The sequence below is a fragment of the Arctopsyche grandis genome, chromosome 5 (genome assembly GCF_051622035.1).
Source record: "Arctopsyche grandis isolate Sample6627 chromosome 5, ASM5162203v2, whole genome shotgun sequence".
NCBI classification, from domain to species: domain Eukaryota; kingdom Metazoa; phylum Arthropoda; class Insecta; order Trichoptera; family Hydropsychidae; genus Arctopsyche; species Arctopsyche grandis.
The window spans coordinates 3,927,577-3,946,330 of NC_135359.1; the positions used below are offsets into that span (position 1 = coordinate 3,927,577).

Below are 18,754 nucleotides of genomic sequence, written 5' to 3' on the forward strand. Positions count from 1 at the left end.
GCTGTTTTGTTATTTTGTTGAAGTTGTTGTTGTAAATTTATTATTTCTGTTTAAAAAAAAAATGTACCTGAGGAAGGATGTCGAGACCAATAAGGGCTGGGCCGCACCGTGCGACTTGCAAGCGACTTGGTTGAGGGCATCCAGACCAATGCATGTAGGTAGATGGGACATGCCACACCCGTCAACTTGTTTGTCGCACACATTTCCATAGATTTTTTCGTGTCGCGCAACTATTCGGCCGACAAAGTTGCACGGTGCGGCCCGGCCCTTATAGAAGGAGGGCCCTTGCGTCATTTTAGCCTGTTTATGTTAGACCAAGTAATGAAGGCAAAGAAGCAGTGAAAAAAATCACCGATACTTACGGGGATATATTGAAACTAAACAAGTGTCATCGGTGGTATAAACAATTTAAAAATGGGAATAGGGACATCAAGGAGATCGCACGAAAAGAAGAGCTCAAAAATTAGATGATGATATACTGACGTCAATGGTGGAATCAGATCCTCGTCAAACCATCAAGGAATTATCGTTGAAGATTAGCTGCCAATGGTCTATAGACTATAGTTCAGGATTATCTTCGTTGAATAGGATAATTGAACAGACAGGGAATCTGGGAATATTTTTTGGATCACTTTTCGGTCCTCCTAATATGTGGTTAAATATTCCTATTTCATCCTATGAAAATTTGATGTTTGTTTGCAAAAGGCGTAATAATGTTTTAGTAGAGTTGCTCAGAAAAGAGAAAGTGTTGTCGCGGCAAAAAGTACTAAGTATAATAAAAATTAAAAGCCATTTTGTATCAAAGAAACTAAATTGGCACTTTTCTAATAATCGACATTTAAAATGTTGGTCTTTTTTTGTATCCGGAGCAGTAAAGGTGCAATTAATAGCACTGGTTTTAAATCAATTGTCGGCTTATTGTGATAAAAAATGAACAAAATGTTTTGAAGCCTCGTAAAAATGTTCTTTAATTTTTTTTCTTGTAAAGATAGTGATGCGAAGGGGTGGGTTCAGGATCCAAATGAAGGGGTAAAGTCACTTCACAGCATTTATTCAACAGTTCGTTTATTTTATCGAGGTAAGCCAGTTATCAATAGAATTTTTGTTATTAATCCACAAGAATAGTCGAAATATTTTTTTTCTAAGTGGAATTTTATTTAATTCTCATATAAAGACAATTTAATATATTATCCCTATTAATTCAATTCAGATTCGTGTAAATACGAGTAAATACTAGTACGAGTCGTTAGCTCGCAATTTTACCGATTTAAAATTCAGCACACTTCCAATTAAACCTTTTAAACGAAAACAAAAAATAGTGTGGCCAAAACACTATCCCAATAAACACGTTTCTATAGAAAATGCTGAATATAAAATAGTATTAACAGTGGAAAAAAATCCCAAGTGAAAATACGTACTTTTGACTTTTGATTTAAACTGGACGACTACTTAGAGAGATTTAAAAGCTGAAAAGTACTTCAAATGAAAGATAAAATACCCGACTATAGATTCCAATATTAATTTTGAACAGGAAATTAACAAATTTTGAGACATCGACCGAATAACACCAAGCTATAGAAAAATCGCGCGATTTAAAAAACACATATATCTCCGAATTTCGAGCCAATCAACATTTTTTATTACCAGATTCGTGTTTACTGGACATAGATCTATAAGAAAAGTCATATCTCGTCTCTGAACCATTTTTCGTGTCGAACAGTGTAATCAACAGAATTTTTTTTTATTTCAGTCCCCTTAAATGATCCAGGTTTTTTTGTCTTTCCGATTTCTAAAAGCTTCATCTTCCTATTGTATTTCCACAACACATTATTGTAATACTATCTATGTTCGGGAAGAAACGTTTTCGTTGGAATTAAAAAAAAAAATTGGATTTATTTCAATCGCGAATAATCCACAAACCGCACCCGGGTAATCGAGAATACACTGTATTACGATTAGTTGTCAGGGTTCGGAATATACTGCTCAAACTGAAACTTATGATAGTTTGTGAATTCAACGAAACAATAGCTCCAATAGTTTTACAATTTTGAGGGATGCTCAAAACTGAAAATTTGGACTGCAGAACGTTCTATTTAAGGTAAACGAAAAGCGAGAGTAAAAAGATTGATTGAATTAGTGGAGCAGTTGAAGACATCGAAATGTCAAAGGGCAAGACAGTTTGTACGTACATATGTATGTATGTACTTATACAGTAATGTAGAAGAATGAATCGAACATAGACTAGATAAGTGCTTGAATGGTGCTCAAGAAAATATGATACATAGTCACATATGAATGGTATGGAAGGCTATAAGTAATGAAGTAAGGAAAATGTGTGGGGTTGGATAGGCAAGTGTTTCTCAAAATAGAGAAGAATCGCAAATCATAATGATGAATCAACTTTAAATATCATAATTTGATTTAAATTTGCTAATTTTAATGTAAATGGCTGTCCAATTGATTCAATTGCCAGCTTGTTGTTTTTCTATTTAGGTAGGAGCAATTGCCATTTGAAGTTGCGAAAATCATTTTTAACGCATCATGATCGTTTCAAGTGTTTCCACTATTCACAGTTATATTATTTGTATTTCAGTGATAGATATATATTGGAAAATTATGGCCAATGATTACCTCATATGTAGGCAGAGCTATAGTTTTCAAATACTCGACTTCATCATCTATCTAAGTATCGAGTAGTAAAAATTGAAAATAACCGACTATCCGTTTATATCTATTCGAGAAATTTTGTTTGCAACTGAAATGAGTAGAAGTAGAGTGCAAGTTTAAAAAAAAATTATGGTAAAATTAAATTTATTTCTATTTCAGAACATTACAAATATACAAAAAGTTAAATCATCCTACAGTTAAATTTATTTAAATAAAAAAATATATACATATGTATATACAAAACAAAATAATAAAAACGCTACTTAATTAAATTTAAATAAGAAATCTATGTCAACAAAACATCGACAGAACCAGCATCGAGTTTGGTGAAATAATTTCAATGTTAATGGAATGAAAATATTTCATCAACATTTTTATATTCTATGTATGTTCGAGTGTTATCCAAGTATTTGTTATAAGTTGTTGACATTATTATTTTATTTATGGAATACGTTTATATTTGATATGAATGGAAATTTACATTTTTTAGACGATAAAAGTAATTGTCAACATCATCTTATGGACAGCATAACTCACAGTAATATTATTAAAGACCTTGCATTGAATTACATTGTAATCTATACATATAAAACACCGAGCAAAATGGCAAAGTTTGAAAACGATCGAAAGAGTGTGGATATAAAACGCAAATTTCATCAGACGAAAAATCGAAAGCAACCTGATATGAGGCTTGTAAAAATCAATGTTTGTCCGTCTGTCACATATAGGAACTATACCATTCAACCAATTGCGATGAAATTTACATGAGCTATTGTGTGTATGCCCGCAATGGTTTTTGTAAAAAAAAAACTCCCTAAAACGGGAAAGGGAAGAGAGGAATGAGTGACATTGCAACGCAATTATTTCAAATGTTTTCGCATCGCCACCTGCGTTTTCATAGTAAAATAAACAAACAATTGAATAATTTAAAATTTGTTCGCCACCTGCGTTTTTCCCACACATTATCATTACTGCAATTTAATTTGAATATTAAGTATTAATTTGAAACTGAAACATTCACTTATCGAAACACATCGAGAAACGTGTTCGCTGCCTGCGTTTTTCCGACAAATGGGAACGGTAACGGGAACGAGAATGGAAACGGGAACAGGAATGGGAACGGAAACGGGTATTGCATGCGTTATTGTGGCATTGCAACGCATTCCGGGTTCAGCTAGTAATATTATATAAGAAATAATTAAAAAAAATGAAGAAATTATTTTTAAGTCTCACGCTACATCGGATCAATTTTAGTCGCATTAATCCAAATCACACATAAGCATATTAGTGTTTCAGAAACTATATTTATTTATTTATTTACATACATATATACCAGAAAGGCCTTACAGGTAAATCCCAATGCGCCTTCCTGGCCAATTACAAATACAAATACAAATGCAGCATTTTTATTACAAGTCGTTGAATTGCGAGACACTAAAAAACTCGCAAATCAACGAGACATCTATGAATTGTACATACATTTTATTGTACATCAATCAAACTTCAAATAGTGGTGACATAGTAGGTAGGAAGGATTTTTAGCCAATTTTTTTTCCGAGAACCGTTTCAACAATGAAATCAGAGAAAATTGGCAAACTCTGATAAGAAACGATCAACTTGGAGTCACAAATCCAGGTCTGACCAACAGCATACTCTGATAAATTAATTTTCATTCAGGGATTGAACCCGGCACCTTCTTGACGCTAAGCAGAAGCTTAACGACCGAGCTATGCTGCTGGCATTTATATATATGTATATATATATATATATATATATATATATATATATATATATATATATATATATATATATATATATATATATATATATATATATATAAACAAATGAATATTTGTTTGAAACTACATAGTAGAGTGTAATAATTCAAAAAATCTTGGTATATGAACATTAAAAACGATCGCACATATTATCATTGCAGTGAAATATAATTAGCAACAAAGGCAACAAAATTGATTCTAACAAACTTATCCGACGCTGTGCATGTAAATATTGTGTGCAATTTGCTCGGTAATTAGATACAGGGGGTGTATTTGGGGTAGGTATCGGATATAGGGGTAGGTATATAATTGTGAGGCTAACAGGCGCCGACGGGCACGCGGCGCGTTTGATTGACTCGCTTATGTCTGATTTACCAGCAAAAATCGAATTACAAGCCCTTCGCCAAATGGGGAAAATCTGCGCGCGCAACCGACAAATTTGTTGTTGTCGACATTAATCCGATAAGTCGAGAGGGACATGGGACGTGAAGACGATTCTGAAAGAATATTGCATATGTGGTAGAAAGCGTGATCAATAGAGACACGCATTTTGGGCATTTTGCTATTAATGCTAAAATTCGGAATAGATGCTAATAGATGCCAAATTCGAAAAATATGCGAATAGATGCTAAAATAACAAACAAAAGTGAAATTTGCATAAAATTTATAAAATTAATAGACAATTTAGAACAGTCTTCCCTTTGCCCATTTATTATGTGAAAAAATTGAGGGGATAAAACAGAGCTTGCAGTTTATCATAGATGGTGTTTTTCCTATCGAAAACAAGCAACTGATTTTGTTTACTACTGTAAACAAAAGAAGACAGTTGGAGCTGTGTATCCAAAAGCTGCTCAAAAAAGGAGACTCGCACTCAAGACTAAATGAGACAAATCTATTCCTCTGAACATTGAGTTAACTATTCAATCCATCTGTGGCAGGTATAAAATCTAATATTAATGTTAAAGAAACAGTTTTGTTTTTTGGAAACCTGCCATTGTTTAATGTATTAACAGAGGCTCAATGTTTGGAAGGATATCAGCACTTTTTTAGACAATTAATAGAGAATATAAAAAGTGAATCCACGCCGGATATATTGCTATTATTGATGGCAACAAAAATTATATATATATATATATATATATATATATATATATATATATATATATATATATATATATATATATATATATATGAAGAGTTTGGTTGTGCAGCTCTAAAATCTATTTGGTGTCCCGTCAATAGGGTGGATGCTGAAAGGTATTTTAGTAAATACAATATATGTAATTGGTACCGATCGTCGCACAAATATCTAAAAAGAATCTGTAGAAATATGCTCCATGTTGAGTTTTAATAAATTTTAATTGTTATTATATTTTTATGTTCATATTTTTTGTCTTTGTATTTTTATATTCGTGTTTTTTTCACTGTAATTTTAATTCCAAAACATTTTTGAATTTTTCTATTATTGTTTAATTGTTCTGTTCTCTTTAAATTGTATATCTATATATGTAGATAAATTTTATTAAAATTCATCGAAATTTTTTATTATTTAAAATTAAACTCTTCATAAAAATAGATGCTAAAATTGAACATTATTAATGCTCTAAAACGCTAAAATTAAAATGCTAAAATTAGCAAAAATAGATGCCCAAAATACGTGTCTCTAGGTTTGAGCTCATAGCTCTGTATATTGTGGCAACACATACAATACATTTTTATTGCATACTAGCTGAAGCCGGAATGCATTGCAATGCCAGAATAAGGTATGCAATTCCCGTTTCAAGTGATAGTTGGAGCTTTACTAATGTCTCGTGTTCGTTGTAACGTGGTTACCAACGAACGCTTTCCTTGACTACACAATGGCGTTTCAAACTTACGCGTCGGTAAAATCGTAATTACGAATATTATTATTAAGAGGGTTTTTCCCTTTTAGTTTTTCACAGTAAGCTTCCAGGAGATGCATACAACAAATCCTGAAAGTTCCATTGTAATCGGTTGAGTGGTTTAGGAGCCTATACGAGACAGACAGATTTATATACATATACAGATATTTATATACATATATAGATATAACAATTTTGCCATAGTGACATTACAGAGTAGTACCAAGTCGTCACTATGGCTATGACAAAAAAAAGAAGAGGTTATACAATAAGATGAAAATAAAATAAAATAAAAACAAAACTAGCATAAATATAAAACAAGTACAATAATAGAACACGTTACGATCTCAAATCAAATAATCTCTCAACCAGATTAGCATATTTTACATTAAACAAATCCAAGCTAATAGAAATTTGGTTAACCCTTTGAGTGCTGACGTCTTTACTGTTGAAAGCCTGCCACGCTGAAAATTTCACCAACATTTCCAACTGGAATTATTTTGAAATCCAATAGAAAGCAGGTATAAAAATTGTAGCTAATCCAAACAAACCTTAGATAACTACCACCGAGGATTTCGAGTTTTGTAAAGGTGTGTTTAGACTCTCTATTATATCTTGCAATAATATAAAATACGAAAAGCCTATTAATGAATGTATTTTTCCAAAACAAGTCCCATCCTATTAATTGTTGTTAAAATGTAATGCTCACAATCTAAATGCCAAACCAAAATCTAAAATACTCAGCAGTTAGGGATTTCCACCGAGAAATTCTGCTATGGTTATAAATTCAAAAATGCCGGTGTAAACCAGTCTTTATAAATATTGACACGGATTACACAACCCTTGTTCAATTGCTACCTGGAAAGACTTAGCGGTTAGTATTCTTGTTTACCTTGTACATGCTCAAAATACAGCGTTTATCGGCGTTTTTGAGGCTTATGGACTTGTTGGCAAAACGCCAATCGGCGTTGGTCAGCATTCAAAGGGTTAAGGAGCTTGATGCCCCTGGCAACAGGCGACGAAATTGGTGCGTGCCCAAAGCGAGGAGAATAAATTGCGGTATCTTATATATGTGAGTTGTTTGGGAACATTGAAGCTCAATTCTGCAAGAATTTGAGGGTTGATCTCCAAATCAACCAGTAATTTATAGAAATGGTTCCCCAAATTATAATTAGTGCTCCCAGCAGGTAAGCACTAGTATATTATAACCAAGTATAGTATAACCTAAGCACTAATATATTATAACATAGTGCTCCCAGTAAGCACTAGGATAGAGTCAAGGATAGCGAACGTAAATTATCATGTACATATTGTAGGTATATCTGAGAAACCTCCCCTGAACTCTCTCGACTCTCAAACAATGGACACTATCATATATTGGCTCCATATAATAGAAAAAAAAACTCAAGAATGCTTCGTAGTATATATATATATATATATATATACAGTGGCGGACTGGCCATAAAAGCGAACATGCCCGATGGCATGTGGGCCCCACTATCTGTTAGAAAATATGGGCCCTCAGTAAAATTAAATAACTTTTTAACTATTTCACGTGTGTAAAAATTTATAGGATATTGCACTTTGGGACCTAAAGTTTGGGTATTTCAACAAAATAAATTTCTTACAATATACACAAACAACTAATACCTGCTTTAACAGCCCAAGGATCGGTTAACTTTTTTTATTAGGCTCGAAATGTAAGTTTCAACATTTGCGTGGGCCCTTTTGCCGGGCCCATTTCTAACCTCAATATTATGTATATACCAATACCTATGTAACAACTACCTACTGAAATAAAAATGGGAAAAAAACAAATTGCCGTGAATAATATAAACTGAATTGCTTAAAACAATTTCGATTCATCATCAACCAGCGATTTAAATTTACTTCAAACTTTCAAAATAACATTTGATTATAATTCGACGATATAGTAAGATTTAAATACACAATTTTAAACAGTTTCCGAATATAAAATCTATTCCTAATCTAGACACATCCATGTATATAGAAATATAGGATAGGGGCCCCCTCCCCAAAATCCAAATTTTCGATTAACATTAATTGAAAATATTATGCATTTTTTTCAGGGACGTAATTTGGGGGGGGGGCATAGGGAGGCACTCGCCCCCCTAAATTAAGGAATAGTGTGATTTTAGAAAATATTATGAATTTAATGATTAATGAGATACTATGGGTCTGTGAATGCTACGTTTATTTCTTATGTATGTTACTTTTGGGTAAATAATAAAATAAAAATAAAATATTATTTTAAAGCAAGTATATTTTGGTTTTTAAGTGGTATGCCTTGGGTAAAATTCTTAGAGATTGTTCATCCTATGGAGCGAATCGTTAGAAAGGTCCCCTTTACTTTATTTTGTCTCAAAAACAGATGTGTAACGTTTATTTTTCCGAAAGATCGTATATTTTTTGTTTTCAAGAAAGGTTTTAAATTAATATTTTACTGAATCGGTTCAATCACAAATGATTTTATTTCTCGTATTTTTATTTTATTTATTTGCAGACGTCCATTCTATCACAAAACAACGAATGAGATGGATTTAAACTTCATGTGTAACGAATTCGGTCCAAAAAAAGTTTTAGTTATTTAATAAAATTGCTTTCTGACCAAAACCTTTAGTACATAAAGAATACAAATATAAATTTTCAGCTTGATACGATCAGGGGTGTGATAAAATTTTTTTTTTAATTTTTTAAGAGGAAAAAATCCCACTTCTGGTTAATTAAATTTGATGATTTTTTTATTATATTTTCATCACATTGATACAAGGAATTACACATAAAATCGTGAAGAGTAGACATATTTAAAGGGTCGATTAAAATTGTGGAAGAAAAATCCGGTAAACTGCCAACAGGAGTAAACTGTCACTTTCGGTTAACGGGTGTTCACGAAATGTGAAGATTTTTGGAAAAAAATTTTCGCTTTTTGCGCTTTTTTCACTTTTTGCATAATATTTTTTTATAATTAATTTTTCAAAAATAATCTTATTTTTTTCATCTTTTATATGTAATTCAATAAGGTCTATGCAAAGAATATTTTCCATTTTTATTCCGATATAAAAAAGATTTTTTGAAAAAAAATTCAATTTGACCAATCTTTGCCTGCCCCCCCCCCCCCCCCAAGAAAAAGCTGAAATGACGTCTGTGATTGTTTTCTCCAGAAAGTAAAAGCCGCTTTTATGCCGCATTATTTTATGATGCATTCTATTTACCTAGGACAAGGGTTAAAACGAAATATACAATGTAATTTATGGATCTATTTTGCTTTTGCCGTTTTTCTTGTACCTAAATTTGTTAATTTCCATTTTTGAAAATTTTATTTATTTTTTACCCTTGGTTTTTAGCGTGATGGAAAGAAGAAAATTTTGTTATATGGGTGGGGGGGGGGGGACAATTTTTTTTAACCCTGGGTGGGCCCCCTTTGACTCCTGGCATGCACTAATTTCAGTCCCAGTCCGCCACTGTATATATATATACTTCGTATCTTATAGGATACGGAGTATTATTGTACTCTGGAAAGCTTTACTTGCACGCAGTATTAAACCCAACATATTTGTAGCTCTTTGGCAAATATGGTAGGAATGACAACATACAAATATGTATGTAAATATATTTATCTAAAGTTATTCTGAACAGTGAGGTGACCTGGGAAATTTCAAAATTAGTCATATACCTATGTACATATATAGAATTTCGGTACATTTATGTACATATATTAGGGGTTTCTATTTTACTGGTAAGTACTTTAGTCAGTATGCTAATATGAAAGTTCAGTATTTATATTAAACGGCCAGTATCTACAGTTCAGTATACAAGTAGTCAATATTTTATTTTATTTCAATCAAGCATGCACGTACACTCGCCTTTACATATCGCTTTAAAGCGATGAGTGTACTAATACAGATATAATACAATAAAAACATTAATACAAGCATTTTTATACAATGCGAATTCATACAAACATTATCCACAATGACAGCTATGGAGAAGTTTTTGTAGCATTTTATTATAGAAATCGGCGAACCTAAAGACGCTGAATAACTTAAGATTTGCAAGAGAGGTTGGAAAGGAAATGCCAATTGACAGGAAATTAGTTTCAATGAAAATCAGAAAAATTGGCAAGCCCTGAAAGGAAACGATCGATTTGGTGTCACAAACCAAGATCTGGCTAACAGCTATTAGTTGGAATCGAACCGTGATCACTCCGTTCAAAAGCATAATATGCTTACCACTAGTCCACGTTGCTGGTTAAATATAAATAATAAAAGGTCAGTATTTATTTTAAATGGTCCGTATTATTGTTAAATGGCAAGTTTTATTTTGACGAATGTCCAGTATTACTTTTTAATTGGTATCACAACATGGTTGATACGATCTTGATAGATAATTCCATCCAACATGTATTGCTATTTGTCCTGGCGAATGTATATCATTATTTTATACTGTCCATTTGTTATTTATACTGACATTTAATAATATAATACTGTTACATTTTGTTAATTAACTACTGGTCGAAAACTAATTTATATACTTACCGAAATTGATTAATGGCACCGGAGTGAAAAATGAGAATTTCGGATTTTCATTAATGGACCTAGTGGGGAAACTTTCTCTGTATCAAGGAAACTTTAAATAAAGATGTCATTGATTTTAAAATCTCCTGTGCGTCCAACCAATAGGTGTTTGTTTGGGGGAAGCGTTATTTTCAGAAAATCGTAATTTTTTGCATGTTCCCGTGATTTTTAAAATAATCACGGGAACAAAAATCAGTGAGAGTTTCCTTGAGTGAGTGAGAACATAAAAAATACGAATTTTATAAAATATAAGGAGGCCAAAGTGACCAATTTTGACGCAAAATGTCATACGTCAAAATACCTCAATACAAATTTTAGATCCATGCTTTGATTTGTTAAGTTATAAATAAATAGTAAAGTGATTAAATACATAGTAAAGTAATAATCTACATTTGTAACTATAAAATGTGTTATTTATTGAAAATAGAGTCTTTGTCGGAACTATACTTTCTTTTATTTTTTGTATTATAATTATAATCGCGAGTTTACTTACAGAAGAGATTTAGTTAAAATATTAAAATAAATTAGTTGGACAATTTACTGCGATGATTTGCAGCGATAATATAGTGATAGTAGGTAGCAGGTTTAAAGGATTAAATATTACTATATATTCAACCAGATGTTGTTGAATTTTTAGTCAATTGTAAATCTGCTGTTAACTGTTGTCTATTTTTTTTTATTTTATTTACAATATGATCTCATTTTTTCAAAAGTTTTCCAACCAAAAATTGTGCGATTTATTTTTCTTTTTGTTGTAATATCGCTAGCTGTGATTTAAATCTCTACAATACATAAATCAAGGTAATTATAGCTACATTTGTAAGCCCTTAGAAGTTGTGTTACAATTTTATAACATTAATAAAATACATAAGTTGAAATGATACAAAAAAATATAGTATGAAAACATATATATCTATGTATGTATGATCTCAAATTAAACAATCCATCAACCAGATCAGCATATTTTAGATTAAACATATCAAGTTAAATCTGGTTGAACAGCTTTATACCCCTTACGACAGGTGATGAAGCCATCAAATTAGTAAGTGCCACACGAGAAGAGAACAAAATGCGGAATCTAATATATCTAAGTTGGCTAGGAATATTGAAACTCGATTCTGTAATAATTTGAGGATTACTCACCAAATTAAATGTTAATTGATTGATAAAAATATGCGTCGAGGCAGAGGTTTTTCTCAAAAGAATTTTGAATCAATATCATATTATAAATATAAACCAAAAAAATATAAAATTAAAATACGCCGCATCAAATAAATTTCATCAATTGAATAATACAATACATATGTAGGTATCTAATTAAAAAGGATTTGTTTTAAAATTAGCAACGGATTATGTTTATCGTGATTTTCAAATTCCAATATCGAGTGGTCGAAAAGAATTCCGGTTTGATTTGTTCGAAATAAAATAAAAATAGCATCTCTCTGTGTATTATTTGTGCATGGGAGCGTTTAGTTGTTATAAAAATAAAAGGGTGTGTCGTCATAGGCGCCTGCACCCTTTGTCATCCCTCAAAGGTAGTTTATTAAATTAGAGGACCACCCGTCTACCTTTACAACAAGTTTATTGCATTCGCACAATGTAGTACTCTGCAAATTATTTACTCTATTTATTAATTTAGCGCGCGTCCATTTATTCCTGCACCAAATACTAAACTTAAACTAAATCCACTGCCACTAAGCAGAATAATTCAAAAATTACGTGAGGACCTTTTGTGTTTAGCTCTATTTAGTTATATATTTATGTATTTTATTTAGTCGTTGACTAAATGTACTATTAAGGTATTTTATTACAGTATTTTCACTTAGTATATACAGTTAGGGCTTCCAAGCCGGTTTAAATCAAAACCGAAAAGCCGGCTTTTTGACCATTTATCAAAAAACCGAAAACCGGCTTTTTGGCTTGATCAACCGGCTTTTTAAGGTTTTCTTTAATTAATGTTTTTTTTCTCAAAATTAACAATTATGAATTTCAAATTGTGTATAAACTCTCTTAGGTAATAGGCGTATATTTCTTTGAACAAAAAAAAGGTACATACTTTCTTTCTTGAGCGGTTTCTTTGAGATTTAGTAATGGACGAAGACCAATAAAATATTATTGAAAGTATGTAGTTTCAATGACCTACCCAACTTCAGGTATAAAAAACGTTACTATCGCAAATCCTTGTACATATGTACTTGTCAACAACAAAACAGTAGTCGTAAACTCAAATGATTTATGGCAAAATGCATAGGAATTTCCGAAATATAATTGATTTTTCTTCGAAAGAATTGGAAGGCCACATACCTACTTTTACTGTGGATTTTAAATGAATTTGTTTCCGACATTTGCAACGGTTTGTTTTTGGATTTTTAAGCTAAAACAGATGCGTAAAAACAGCTTCGAAATGTCTTTATCTTTGATATCTCTTTATCTATGTATATCTTTGAATATTTATTCACGATTCCACAATTATAGTTTTTTTGCGAGGTTACACATTATTTTTTTAATAATATATTCTTGATAGTAGCTTATTTAAATCATTTAATTATTTGTGCGTATTTAGGATCTGCCATTTTACGGCTGTGATATATTATACAAATTGTATTTATTGTAATATTTGTAATAATAATATAAAATAATGATCCTATGAAAGTTCATAATGTTTATAACTCAATTTAATTCATAAAAAACTATTTTTTTGAATAATATAATATATATTTACATTTTTTTTTCGATATAGAAAATTAAGATTTTTTTTAAAATTTAAAATTTTTATATCGAAAAAAAAATGTTTTTTCACCGAAAACCGGTGAAAACCGGCCAACCGGCTTTTTATTTGTAAAAAAAACGAAAACCGGCTTTTTATTTCGGGCGGTTTTTTGGAACCCCTAATACAATACAGTATAATGTTATTGTATTTAATTTATATTTTGGGGATTAGGGGATTAAATTGCAAAATAAAATATAGATAATGTATTTTTTTAAATTTCTTTTTATTTATTCAATTCATATAACTTACAATGACTATTACATAAAATAACTTGTGGATAATAATATATACAATAATAATGTTCATTCATTTTTTTATGACTAGAATTTCATTATAACTACATATAGATATGCTACGATAGATTGAGTGCTGAAACGAAACGTACAAAACGACCAGTTTTAAATAAATCAGATATGCATTGATTTTATACAAATTTTATCCGTTATACGAATTAACACTGTTTTCTCCGACTATATCAATGTCACTGTCACTGTGATTAGACATATCCGTGTCTGTATGATCGTCATTATTTCTGAACGGCAAAATTGGATAGCCGTCCCTTTGAGGAAGTTTCAATCTCGGTATCGAAGATATCTAATGGAACAAATTGAGAAAAATATGAATTATCTCATCCACGTACATATCTTATATACGATAATTAATAAAATTAACAAGTAAGTACCTGGGATCTTTCTGGAGACGATTGTTTGTTTGAAAAATCAACTACTGACGTATCTAAAAGTAATAATAACACATCGGTTATAATGATATGAAACTATATAGAGAGAACTGAAAGCGCAGCATTATTAAATTCTGCACAAAGTTTTCCAATATGGCTGCCGTCTCCTTCGTAGAATTCCGTGTTTTCTTTCAACAGTTTCTCGCTCGTGATTGGTCCATCTATTCCCCTGCCAGTTTCCCCCAAGGAAATTCTTAACATCCGGTCGAGGGAAGGGTGATGGGGTGGAGAAAAGGGGGTTGAGTCAACTCAACATCTTAGAAGACATCTTGGAACAATTACAGCCGATTTGTCACAAATGGAACTCTACTTTGTCATATTGATTAAATATATGTATATATACATTTATTTCATCAATAAAAATATTTACGTATACGCATTTAAATTTTAGTACATTATAGTGTAATTTGAATTTTACGTTTATTTTTTTAATTATATACTAATTACGAATGCATTATAACTTGTTAGTTGTGTAATATGATGCTGCAATATTATTTTAATATAATACGGCATGGATTTAAAATGGAATCGATGAAAACCAGGGGAATATAATAATGATTTAATTACATTTTAAGCAATTACCATCTAACGAGAAATTTTTGAAAGCGATTATACTTTCAGAAACGGAAGAACTCACAGCCTATTGAATGTTGCGGAAATGATTGTGGTGAAATGGTCTATATTGTAAATACCTGGTCTGGGTCTGTCCTTGTCTTGGTGTTGGGCTTTTCTAAGTTGTTTTTTGTGTTTCATGCGTCTGTTTTGGAACCAGGTTTTGACTTGGGTTTCCGAAAGGCTTAAAGCGCTAGCTAATTCCACACGTTCTGGAGTTGAAAGGTAGCGTTGCGATTCGAATCGTTTTTCTAAACCTATTTTTGTAATATATTGGAAAAATACGTCAGACAAAAATAATTGATATTAAACAAAATTTAATATCAATTATTATTTGGTTAAAACAAAATTTATTCATTCATTGGCAGGGTTTAACTACACTAATTTTCAGTCAAATGAATCTGTTTTGAATATAATAAAAAATAAGGCAGGTGATTGAATTTCAGGGCTCAAACCAATACGTAGTACATAAATATCACATGTTCAAATGTAAATATTAATAATTTAAATAATAACCTAGACTTATCCAAATTCCGTAGCATTTAAGAGAAAAATTCGAACTGGAAATCGAGGGCTTAATATCATTGTAATTGTGTTAGATAAAAAATATGTCTTTTTAAATAAATAAGATTGATTGATATTAATAACTATTGATATATACAGTTTAAAATTAAAATAAATGAATAAAGTCATAAGATTTATTTGTGTTCATAAGTTTATAATTCAAATGTAAATGAACAAGTGAATTTTTATTAGATTGATCATAAACTTGAACTTGATAGGTTTACTGTGATATGAAAATACTATCGTCTTTTTAAACTTTATGTTGTATAATCTCAATAAATAATAAATAATCACCTGTAAGTTGTGGATCTGAAAATACTGTCCTAGCTTTTCGTCTTCTGCAGTGTTTTAAAGCGGATAATGATAAATCTGATGGGCCAAAAAGGGCGTGATACGGTAATCCTAAAACGGGTGAAATTACTTTAATATTATAACTAGAATACTAATGGACTTGTAAAATATAATAATTAAACTGTTATAATCTATGTTCGTAAATAAAATGAGGATAATATTTTTGACACGGCTGTAAAATAAATTACACGACAAATGTCAAATTAACATCTCTAAAATAGCTCGCACGACAAAATCAACGTTCGTCCGGCAAATCAAACGTCAAATGGGTTGTCAGTAACAAAAATAAAATTTGAAATAACCAGTTACATTTTCACTGGGTAATCGTAATATCTTAGTAGCCAACATTTATTTATTTAAGGGTTAGGTTAGGTTAGGTTAAGTTAGGGTTGGGCCTATTCATTTAAGATTAGTATTTAGGTCGGTATTTATTTTTCTTATTGGAAACCCATTTGACGTTTGATTTGCCGGGCGAAAATTGAATCTGTCGTGTGAGCTATTTTAGAGAGGGGCATTCTTTTTATTTGCCGGGCCGATAAATGGTACCCAATAAAAAGTATTTGCCGACGCTCTGGTAAACCACTTATTGGGTGAGATAAAAAGGGTTTTGTGCGTTTAATAATTTTAATAATAATAATTTATGTTGTTAGGTATACATATATAGGCACATACACACGCACACACATATATGTACATACATATGTATATATAATTTTAATAACAGTAGAATTTTTCATCATTACACACTTGCTTAAATTGCATAAAATAATGAAAAATGAAAAATATCTACATATATGAATTAAAGCGGTGTTCCCATTGATAGAAATATATATTTTTTTTTTTTTTTCGATAAATTAAAGGATGTTTGATAAGTGTAAAAATAAATAAAATTAAAATGTCAAAAGAACGGAATATATTGCAGACGTATTTTGGATAATCCGAATTAGGGTTGATAAATAATTTTTAAAATTTGTACACTTATTCTATATTTATAAAATGTAAGATTTTTATTACATATTTGATTTGCACTTTTTTAAATACAAAAAAAAAATGAAAACTCATCTGTTATTTTCGTCAAAGTGCGAACAAATCTACGTTATTATATTTTACAACGTTCATATAATATACACAAATATATATGAATATTGAAAGTGTACTTGATTAAAATCGTGTATCTTTTTTCGATAGAATGACCAATTGAATATGTATATTTTTTTAATTTAACTGTCGTTTTGAAAAATGCCATTATTTACACACAAAAAGTTTAAAATATAAATCTATTTCCAATTCAAAATTTAAATCCACATACCTTGCGATAAAAAATACGGCGTGTCGACACTTTTATAAGGACCTGGACCGGTGTTGAGATAAGCTCCCAAAGCTCCCATCGCCACCTGGATGTATCCTTCATGACCAGCCATTCCAGCAGGAGCCGCAGGTCTGAACCCATGACCTTCGTTCAATCCATAGCATCCCTGAAAACCGACCCTCTTCGGCGACGAACTCCTTGCCGCCTCGTAATGACCTAACGACTCCTGATCAGGTTCCCGTCTCTCTTGCCGCCTGTCGAACGGCTTATTCCTATTCCCCCTGAAGAGGATGTCCTCGATCAGGAAGGACGTCTTGCACGACGGCTCTTCCATGGACCGGTTCAGGTCCTCGCTGTCGTTCTGTCGCATAAGTTTAGCGTCGAAGCCTTTTCTTAGCTCCATTTTGGCGGTCGTCAGCACAAAATCATTTCACACTATCATCACATGCAGACTGCGAACGGTTTAGGTGTGGCACGTCACTGATTTGTCATTTTTGTTTTTGGTATCGTTTTATTCGGTGATGGGTAGGTATGCGATAGGTGTGATCAGCGTTGAACTGGGCCGCCGACTAACAAATCCCCACCGCGTATATTTCACTGAGTTGAAAGGGGTTGGCGTCGAGTAAAGTGGGGGTTACGGGGATGGGTGTTGGGAGGGTGAGGAGCATTACAACCCTCCCCCCACGATTTTCTCCTGATACGGGGCGGTCGTTTTGGAGTGCCAATCGTGACATTATTTAAATAAAAGCCCCCTGTACAAGTGTATTCTAGACACACATATGTATATTTGAAGAGCCATATTTAATACATTTTAATATATATCACAATGCTAGAATTGATGTATTGTAGATATGTACATATATGTCTATGTGTAATAAGTCTTAATTAAGTAACATTTATGACTTTTTATTGGAGAATTATCCCCTTTTATTATTAAAAAACTGAGATATCAATGCGAAATCTGATTTATGATAATTTTATAAATATAAATAGTGTGACTATTGTAAAAAAAAACGTGTTGAGAATGAACTTTTTACATACATATACATATATACCTACATATGTACATATATTTGACCATTGTGGCGCATTAGGAATTCCTGTAATGCTACAATGGTCCAAAGTTTAAAGAAATAAACAAATTATGATGATAACGAGACATAAAATTTGCTACCACCAGAAGCATTCGTTTCTAAGGGGATGATTATTTTGCTTTAAATTAATACACGGTTTACATTATAGTTACTAATTTTTGTATTTAAATGAAATGGAATGTATTTAAAATGAAATCTTATTATTTGATCTTTAAATGTGTATGTGAATATTTTCAATCGAACGAGTGAATAAAAATTTACTAAACTATATGTATATTCATAGTATTATATTCAAAGTACAATATAAGAATGAAATGTAAAAAAATGAAGGAGGAAAATGGATGTATGAATTGAAATCAATGACTGTAGTAAATTAAAATCAACGATTACTC

General features: G+C 31.4%; 2 protein-coding genes across 2 annotated transcripts in view; one reads left to right on the forward strand and one right to left on the reverse strand.

Annotated features, from left to right (window-relative positions):
* The window catches only part of LOC143911644 (uncharacterized), a 146,005-nt gene extending 132,895 nt beyond the window's left edge, over positions 1 to 13,110 (forward strand). The window contains exon 4 of the mRNA XM_077430623.1: positions 12,763 to 13,110. The gene's annotated coding sequence lies outside the window, so the exon portion shown is untranslated. The remainder of the gene's footprint in view (positions 1 to 12,762) is intronic.
* A 1,018-nt stretch (positions 13,111 to 14,128) lies between these two features.
* On the reverse strand, positions 14,129 to 17,671 carry LOC143912072 (brain-specific homeobox protein-like). Its single transcript, XM_077431241.1, has 5 exons — positions 17,269 to 17,671; positions 15,903 to 16,010; positions 15,125 to 15,301; positions 14,376 to 14,428; positions 14,129 to 14,287 (listed from the first exon to the last, which is right to left on the reverse strand). The coding sequence occupies exons 1-5, from the start codon at positions 17,669 to 17,671 to the stop codon at positions 14,129 to 14,131; spliced, it is 900 nt and encodes a 299-aa protein (XP_077287367.1).
* Between the last annotated feature and the right edge of the window lie 1,083 nt (positions 17,672 to 18,754).